This window comes from Colletotrichum karsti (assembly GCF_011947395.1).
Source record: "Colletotrichum karsti strain CkLH20 chromosome Unknown Scaffold3, whole genome shotgun sequence".
Lineage (NCBI taxonomy): Eukaryota > Fungi > Ascomycota > Sordariomycetes > Glomerellales > Glomerellaceae > Colletotrichum > Colletotrichum karsti.
Window position 1 is genome coordinate 971,530 of NW_024065903.1, and position 9,763 is coordinate 981,292.

Genomic DNA, 9,763 nt, shown 5'->3' on the forward strand with positions numbered 1-9,763 from the left:
TCAAGGCGGCGGCAGAGTTGACCTTGGTTGTGGTGTTGTCTCCATGCAAGACCCGGTTCAGAGAAGTGCTTAAGAGATCTATACGGGGAGACGCGCTCGACGCGTTCAGGCGCGTTCCCATTGAGAAACCACTAAAGATGGCCCCACTCTAGGTGTTATCATATCGATAAGATTAGATAGACTGCACTGTGACTGAACGTACCTTGCCTTAGCGCCAATGGCCGAGGCCGAGGTTAGCCGAGGGCCTTGATCGTCATTGCGGCCTTGGACCATCAACAACATCAGCTCTCGGACATCCGATCGTTGTTCTTTCTCAGTCGCAGAGTAAACGAAACTCCCTCACGAAGTAAATTGAACGATCCTCTCGATTCATTGTCCTGTTGTTGAACCGAACAATAATCGACGCCCGTCGACCGACCCCGCAACATCCCAATACTCCATTGATCCCTGCTGTCTGACGTCTTCACTCACATCAACACCATGGCTACTGCAATTGCTCGCGTACGGTTCGCGGCCAAGCTGCCGGCTCCGGTTCGATCCTTTAGCTCAACTCCGAGAGTTGCTTCTGCGACTGGAGGAGTCAAGCGATTGGGTGTCATTGGTGCTGGACAGATGGTGAGGACATCCCAATTGACATGTGAAACTTCACGATCAAGCTACTAAGTGACTCGACGTAATTAGGGATTGGGCATCGCTCTCGTGGCCGCTCAAAGGGCACAGGTACCCGTAACACTTGTAGATGCATCCAAGCCAGCTCTCGACAAGGGCATGGCATTTGCTGGTAGGTTCACAGTATCAACTGCATGGAAGTTGCACCGGACTGACGAGCTGCTAGAGAAACTTCTGGCAAAGGATGTGTCCAAGTCTAGAATTACCCAGGAACAAGCCGACCAGGCTCGCTCATTGCTCTCTCCGGCCAACTCTATTGATCACCTCTCAGACGTCGACTTCGTCATCGAGGCTGTTCCCGAGATCCCTAACCTCAAATTCGAAATCTTCTCCAAGCTGGCTGAGGTCTGCCCCAAGCATGCCATTCTCGCCACGAACACTTCATCAATTTCCATCACCCGCATCGCGGCTTCCACGACTAAGGATCCTACAGACACCTCGGCCAGCTCCCGTGTCGTCTCCACCCACTTCATGAACCCCGTTCCTATCCAGAAGGGCGTGGAAATCATCAGCGGCCTTCAGACCAGCCAGGAGACTTTGGACAAGGCCGTTGCTTTCTGCAAGGCCATGGGCAAGGTCACTTCTGTCTCTGCCGACTCTCCGGGTTTCCTCGCCAACCGTATTCTCATGCCCTACATCAACGAGGCTGTGATCTGCTTGGAGACGAACGTCGGTGACAGAGATTCTATTGACGCCATCATGAAGAACGGTACCAACGTGCCGATGGGTCCTCTTCAGCTTGCCGACTTCATTGGTCTGGACACTTGTCTCGCCATCATGAAGGTGCTCTACGAGGAGACCGGCGACTCCAAGTACCGACCTAGCGTGCTCCTGCGCAAGATGGTCGATGCCGGCTGGCTCGGAAAGAAGAGTGGAAAGGGCTTCTACGATTACTAGATTCGACATCAAAAGCTGATCATCTGCACGTCTTATCAGCAGACGGCGTAAGGTACCTGGAAAGGTTGTAATGATACTGGTAGACTGATAGTTCATCTTGAATCTGAGTTCGTACCTTGATTCACGTATCCCTATGACATACACGGCCCATATTTCAGCGTGTTTAAAAATCTCGTGGCAGAATGATTGCTCTGTTTCGTAGCTACAGGTGTGTACTAAAGGTGCTAATTTGTCTTGATTCCTGAATGATCACAAAAAGACGTAGCCATGCGTCATTTGGACGCGTTGCTAGGCAGAGTTACTATTTCCATAGAAACATTATTGGAATGTTGACTAGACTTACGTGTTGCCGCTCTTCCCCTCGTCAATAGCATGATGAGAGGTTCGATAGTGACGATTAACCTGTCCGGATCACTTCGGTTTCCGTCTGTCAATGAAGTTCCAGGGGTTGCGACAGAGCTACATCCTTTTTCTGGCTTGCGGTATGTTGCTCTGTATATTCAAGTCATTAAAGCAGTGATACGACTAATCGTCTCTCATTTCGATACTGACTGGTCACTCAGACGGCATTTCCCAAGACTGTCAAGCCGTTCGGAGGCATGACGTGGTTTGACAGTTCCCCTGAAGACCTTCAACTATCAACATGGTTAGCCCAGGGGTATCTCCTGATACCAGACTACAAAATCTCGTCCGATTCAGAGCACTGGAGTGTTCTAGCCCTCATCCCAAGTCACCCCTTGCGGCCGTCAGGGGCGGACGCTGGGTATGACCCAGGCCGTCAGCCCGTCTGCGGGAGTACCCTGAAGATCACCATGACGGCTCGGCGAAACGTCAAAGCCACGAGGATGCTCCTCCGATGATCTAGCATGGAAGGCCCCCTTCCTCATCGGTGCGCCACGTTTCGAGATGTAGTCTCTCCTAGAAATGGGGGCCGAGAGTGGCGAAACATGTCTACGTGGTGTCCTTGCCACAGCCCCTTTTACCCTGTGATGTATGAATGTTTCTCTGGGCAGAAAATCCATGTTGTCCGTCTTGGGAATGGTGTCAGTTTGTTTAACTGGAGAGCATTGTAATCTTTCTGCCGCCAGACACTAGCTCCCGTTCGGATCCAGCAGACGGGGGGGAGTGGTGATGGCCAGCGTATCAGATTGATATCCTGCCAAATCGTCAACTCATCAACGCCGAGAGTTCCACGTGATAGAATGTAGGCAGCCCGAATATCGACGTCTCAGCATATCAAGTCACATGTCGTGTCTGTGATAGCCGTTTCTTAGGCATGTTGACGGCCTCAGGGGTTTGCTGGATGTCTAGCACAACACCATCTTGTTGACGAAGGACAAACAACCAGTCGCAAGAAACATTTGGAGTTACTGGGACACAACTAAAATAGACTCGGATTGTTCTCTGAGTCGGTTTTCGATCCCTCGTATATCCCACAAGGTTTCAGGGGAATGCTATGCTATCACAAACATCCTGTCACTTACACCATCAAGACCGAAAGCGATATTCGCATCCCAAGGCTCTTTCACCGAATGTATTTCAATCACCATGTCAACTTCCAAGACTAGGCTAAGTTTCTTCCACAATGATTCTAGCGCTCCACGTGGCGAAGCAGTTTCGCACCTCACCTCGACGCGGATATATGAAAACGTACATCTACGCGAAACAGGCCATATTACCACTTACCAGAAATACAGCTTCACACCCTCGACCTGATCCTAATACGGAAACTGGGGGAAAAGCCGAAAGAAGGGATTTCCATAGCGGCATATATACTTGTGACTTATTCGCATGTCTATCTGAAGAGCTTGTGAAGCTGTCTGGGAAGGTCTTGCCCTGTCTATCGCTGTACGTCCACGTGGAATTCAGACAAACACGCGTGTCTTCGTATATTTAATACTAGACCCCGAGGTTTATAAATCTTCTAACGATGCCTATAACTTCCAGGGGTCTTCGACAATATCACGAGATCCTGAAAGGGCATATCACTGAGAGATATTATCGACTGCTCAGCGTATACACAACCGGAGCGAACAGGATGGCTCAGGAGAGGAACACGCAAACAGAACCATATCTTGTGAAAACATGTCGATATTACCTAAAGGTGACCACAAGGAACACTAAGAACTTTCGGAACTGGGACGCTGCTTCACACTCGAGGCTGCGGGATGCACCTAGAGTGACGAAGCTGTAATACATCTTTATCTGTCAGATTGGATAGAAACATGGATTCACTCTCCCAGCCCATGTCTACAGATTTCCTGGAAATACCAGTGATGAAAGTCTGGTCAACCCCGGGAATCGCAAGCGAACGATGATGAATGTGTCTCCTTCCATTGGTGGTCGCAGTTTTCATGTATCTAAGCACGGTGGAGGTTCTTCAATGTCAAGTATCATGGACAAACATGAGTATAGCCCGGCCCTTGAATTCAGACTAGAGCCAAAGACTCTTCAAGTAGATTACACACTGTAGCAGTCTACTAGGCAATACTCAACCTACGCAGCCTGGGCTGGTATACAGCCGCTATTGCTTCACTCCAACGAGGCAACTTCAACGAGGAGCGAAGATCATCATCATGCCCAGAGAAACCATCCGAACATCATGATCTAGAACCTGTTCTGTGCCACTAATGGCATCATTCTTCTCCATCTCTAACGCAGGCCCTGAAGGAGTATCTTCGAAAAACCTCCCTTCCATCCATCTCCATCAAGATAACCCAGGACCATCACCGACAACCACCCACATGCCTCCCGAACAATGACGACATCAACCATACGAGAAAGAATACCAATTCCTCCGCGGGAAAACAACATCAAACGCCTCCCATGGAAACGAACGTCCCTAGCCCCCGGGACTAACGTCTGAGGACCCCCGGGCCACGGAGCCCGTCGACCGAAGAGACCGGGAGGGGCGCCATCTGACACCACCACGTCCATGTCCCTCCGTAGTCCGGGAGAGGGAGAGGGAGTGAGAGGGTAACGGGAGACGGGACAGAAACAACCTCGCAGAACCCGACCTCGGTAACAACGGGCCCAGACTCTTTCTTCGCAATCCAATCTATCGGACACCCGCGCGCGGCGGAAAGACGAAACGGACGCGCCGGGCAGAGACCAACCGGGACCGCCTCGCGTAGCTAGCTGCTGCTGCTGCTGCTGCTTTCTGCGTGGGAAGAAAGGCCCTCCTCCTCCGAAACCCCGGGGTCCGCCGTCTCTCTGCCGCGTTTCTGGACGGTACAGCCACGCCGAGGACGGCCGATGCCTGCCAGCCTGCCTGCCTGCCTGGCGACGACCGTCAATGGAGCCGCAAAAGTCGAGACCACTCGTTGTTTTCTCTCCCGCTATCTATCCTCGACGCAGAAGCCCATCTCGCCGAGCATCGTTCGGGTTTCGAGGCCCCCAGAAAGTCGACGATACAAACGGGATGCGAGGCGGGACGTCGGGGGTTTTCCCATGAACCGCTCTCACCCTGTCCAGGACAAGACACGTTCTTCCCCGACCGAAAACTTAAACCCACCAATCCCGGTATGAAGTTCAGCGGTTATGGGCTTATCATCTTCGCCGGAGACGCGGTCGCTTCGTAGAACCCCGGCTCGGACGACGGGCGGATCACGATGGATGAGCCAAGCGGTTTGTCGTCGCATCCCCTCCCTCCACTGAGAATCCGAAGTCAACGTACATACAGTACACATTCCACACAACACAACACACGCTTTCGCATTCAACACGCACTAACAAAAAATATGCCGAACGGTTGGTCCTAGGGGGGCGCGCATTTCCTCTTTCGGGTTTTCCATGGCGTGAAACACGACGTGCGGGGACGAGGTACGGTACGGTTAGGTGACGCAGGAACCACCTGCTCCAGATCCGCGGGAGACGCGTATGTCTGCAACACTCTGGGTGGAGGGGAGGGAGGGAGGAATGGACGGCGAGCAGCAGAAGCAATAGCGGCAATAGCAGCAATACTGAGCAAAACAACTAAGGACAGGCTTCATTCACGCCGGGAGGACGAAGTTGGGCTGGCTGGCTGCTGGAGACCGCGGCGGTTGGTGGATTCGACGTTGTCGTGATGCGGTCGTCGTTTGAGGCACGTTAATGGCGCGAACCTGATCGGCGTCCGCAAATGTGTTGAAAAAAAAGCAAACTACCGACCGGTACGCCGAGCTTGCCCTGTCCCCGTGTCTCGTGTGTGGGAGACTCGGAAGTTCGTCTTGATTCGACTGCTTTTTTCGCCTCGAAATTTCGTAGAGGATCACAGGGAAAGGACATTCACTGCTACCCCGACGACAATGCGCTGGATGCAGGTCTACAGATGGGTTACGTCCGACCGGAAAGCCAGAGCGGACGGGGGCTGGATGCAGGCACCCGTCGACCGGTGGCAGCGAGGAGGAAGGAGGAGGAGGAGGTGGGCTACCGGAAGGCGACCTCAAGGTGGAAGGTAGCGAAGTGCCGGCAGCATCATGTCATGGAGACGGGGCGGGAAGCCGTTGGACGCCGGAAGACCGTTGAATGCACCCGAGGGCCCTTCTTTTTTTTTTTTTTGCGATCTGTCAGGTCGCATTGAAGGGCTGAGAACATTCGGCGGTAGGTAGACAACGCACGGATTTCTGACACTTCTTTTTCTTTTTCATCGACGTATCCCGGTCGATATAACGCCAGAGATGACCGCTTGGTAGGAGGGATGGGATGTAGGCAGCCGGCTGGCTGGACGGGGTTGGACGGCAAGACAAACGAAGGTTTGTGACTGATGATGGATGTGCTTGACACGAACGGGCCAGAGATAGATTCCGAGAAGTGACAGCGCGCGCGCGCGCGCAAGGTGAAGGCCTCGAGAGAGAGCGTCGAGAGGGATCCGAGGAGGCGGAAGGCACGTGGTTCCCGTCGAGGTGACAGCTATAGTACGGCATGGCTATGTTGGTGATGGACGTCGCCGGACATGGGGGCCGTCCAAGGTGAGGGGTTGTTGCTGGACGGTGGACTGGACTGGGCTGAGATGGAGCTCAGAGTGATGTAAAATTAGCCCAGTGATGCTATTTCGAACGAGCGTGTGTTGGGTAGGTGAGTGAGGAGGGGTCGGAAAAAGCTGGGGCTCTAGGGATGGCCGATGGGCTGAATGCGTGCCATGCATGTGGTGAGGCGAGACGGGATGGACCTGTGGACATGGCAGCCATGGCGTGTGTGGGTTGTGATGCGATGGCGATGGCGATGGGACGGATGATGGACAGGATGGGATGGGATGGACGGTTGACGAGGGGGATGGATGGATGCAGAAGGGGGGCCGCCATGGGTTCAGTGACAGTTCACAGTTCGGGGATGAACGACAGCAAGCCAGCGTGCTTGGCTCGAGATGGAGTGAACCTGAACGGGAATGCCGTCGTGCCATCGTGTGGCCTGGTAAAACAGGAACGGCTGTGGTTTTCAGACGTTAGTCGTCTCAAGTCAGCCTTGTCACCAGGAACCGACTGACTAAGGTTTACAGATACCATGTGGTGATGGGGTGTGGGATGTCAGGTGTTGTCAGGTGACAGAGTGTAACAATGGGAATGCAATGACACGGAAATGCACAGTTGAATGCCTTGGCCATATTCTCGCCTAGGTGTAATGGTATGAAGTGTTTGTTATCGTTGCTCGCGGTATTTTCTGGGGCTTGATACGCGTGAGGTTGTCGAATCAACACCTCACCAAGCATTTTGCGACAAGCTCTTACACGGCGACCCGATGAGGTCAGAAAAGCAACTCGATGCAGCTTGGCTCTGCCGGACATGCCTGGCGATTGCGACGCATAATTGGGGGTGTTAAGATGTGCTAAGAGACACCCGCTCCAAGGGCTGAGGGCAGAGGGCTGAGAGGGCTGCCGTGCCGATGAGTCTAAAAAGAAGGCCCCTAACGCAGCTCATCCTTAAGCGATTATTACCACCGGCTTTCACATAACGTCCACGGTCGTGCAAGGCGATGCAAGCCACCTCAGCGCGGTAGGGCGCGGCAGCGGTAGGCCCGGGGTGGAGGACGACGCCGCAAAGTTGCAACTGGAACCTCGCTCAACACCGGGAGACCGGGGAAGCACTGAGCAGACTGGAAATTGGACAGGCCCAAGGTACCTTACGGTACACTTATTGGAGCGAGCGGGTCGGCGGAGTTGGTGTAGGTATTGTAGGACCCGCCGATGCCAGACGGTAGTGTCTCTTGTATCCGTATGTTTTCTTTTTTCCTCTGTTGCTTTTCCAAGGTTTGTTCTTTCTTCGAGGTTCTTTTCTTCGGGAAAAGGAAGAACAACAGCGGAGCTGGTGAAATGTCACTGATACCTACTGCCATTGGGCAGAGAGGGCCGGACCGCAGGAACATGCCCATTCTCGCTTGCAACTGCAAGGAGCGGTGATGAAGAAGCAACGTCGCGAGAAGGCGTCCACGGATACAAGGACCGGAAACTCGAAAAGCGCGAGGACGAGGTTTTTCGAGACTCGGGGAGAAGCAGGGAAATGACGCGAAGCCGAAAGAAAAAAGAATAACATTAACAGTAGAGGAGAACCCGGTAGTGAAATCAAAACCCGACTGGTGGAGTCTGCTAATACCGGCGGCCGGCAGCTCTTGTTGGTCCGAGGCCTGACAAGCACCGATGCCGATGAGATAGCCGCAAGGGGGGAAAAGAAAAGAGAGAGGACAAAAAAGAGCGAGAAAAATACCCGTCGATCTTTGAAATCGGCACTAGCCATGGCCGTACTTTCAACCACCACACTCGCAAACAGCGTCCCGTGTTTGTCTCTCCACGGAGAAGCTCTCGCAGGTCGCAACTTCGAGTCGACCCCGGCATCGTCAACGAACTCAACTGAAGAGAGTCTTCGGATACCGTCTAACGGATACCACTTTCCGCTTCTTTGCTGATAGCATAAGCTGCACTGAGCTACCCGTCGCGTCGTCGCTGCAAATACTCCTACCCTGGAATATCCGCAGAGACACTGGACCGGGGACCGGCCACGCCCTCTCCACTCTCCACCACGCTGCAACGTGAGCCTCGACTCAACGACACCCCACCCGCTGTGGAGTGACCCGATGAGCCTAGCGAGGGACCCAGCCTAATTCCCATTCTCACCTTTCACATTAGCCCATACCGACAGGGCTACACTGAGCCCTTCATGCGCCTGGGGCACCTTTTGGGGTCTCTACATCCCATTCCCGTCAGACGACAAGGACCTGAGTCGTCGCCGCGTCGAAGCGCGAAGAAGAAAGTTCGGGCCCATGCCTCATCAAGTACCGCGAGTGAAATGATCCAAGGCCAAATTTGAGGAGTCGCCATCTTCTCTTGGACGAGACCTCGTCACAAGGACCGTGGACCGTGGACGACCTGAGCGAGAGTAGGGACCCTTCCAACCCCGCCTGATAGACGATGCCTAGACCTCGAATGCCCAGACCGCGAGAGCCCGCCATCGTCGCATGTCCTGCTCGTCCCGCCCGCTGGCATGTCGTTTGCGTCTCATGACTTGAGTCGAGTCGAGTTTGAGTTGAGTTGATGAAGATCCCGCGCTTCCCGCGTGCCCGCTCGTTAAAGAAGTCCTCGTCGATGTTTCTCCGGAAAACGTTAGCGGGGAGCTCGGAGAGTGGGACATTAGACGAGAGGACTCAAGAGTCAGTCAAGAGTAAGACTCGCACTCGCCGTCGGCGTGTCCTTCACCGTTGCGCCAAGGGTAGCAGCCTCGCAGTCTTGGCGGCAAGGCTGGTGGCATGGGCGGCTGTTCCATCTCGTGAGACGCGCGCGCGCGCGGGTGAGAGCGCCTTGGATACCGTCCGTACGGTTCGTCTAAACAGCATCCGTAACCTAAGGTGAGCCGGAGGCTTGTCAGCATTACCTGGTGTCCGGTTTCACAGGGACTCGTGCCTTAGAGAAGGAGCTAATGAGCGACTTGTTTCAAGACTTGTTGTCGTTGAACCCTCAAAATACAGTTGGCGCGGCGGGTTGAATAGATTAACCGGCCAATGCTCAATTCATTTCCAAATCTTTTTAGTGAGCGGGTAGGGTAGACAGAAGCCTGTATCCAAAACGAACAATAAGAGTAAGGCAGAGCCTGCTGCAGAACCGTCAAGGTTGACCGTCGTCGTACCTTGGGTAGGATAGCGCCATTCGGCGGGATGAGAGGCGCTGGCGGCAGGATTGGCGCCGCCGCGATAGTGCGGTTCAGCGAAGATATGGGCGTTGAGTTCGTTCAAC

At 53.8% G+C, this 9,763-nt stretch overlaps 1 protein-coding gene across 1 annotated transcript; it reads left to right on the forward strand.

The window, feature by feature from the left end:
• Positions 1-480: 480 nt before the first annotated feature.
• CkaCkLH20_01375 (3-hydroxybutyryl- dehydrogenase) lies at positions 481-1,566 on the forward strand (the record flags this gene model as incomplete). The annotated part of the gene is made up of 3 exons (XM_038884094.1): positions 481-615; positions 682-781; positions 836-1,566. The coding sequence occupies 3 exons, from the start codon at positions 481-483 to the stop codon at positions 1,564-1,566; spliced, it is 966 nt and encodes a 321-aa protein (XP_038750686.1).
• Between the last annotated feature and the right edge of the window lie 8,197 nt (positions 1,567-9,763).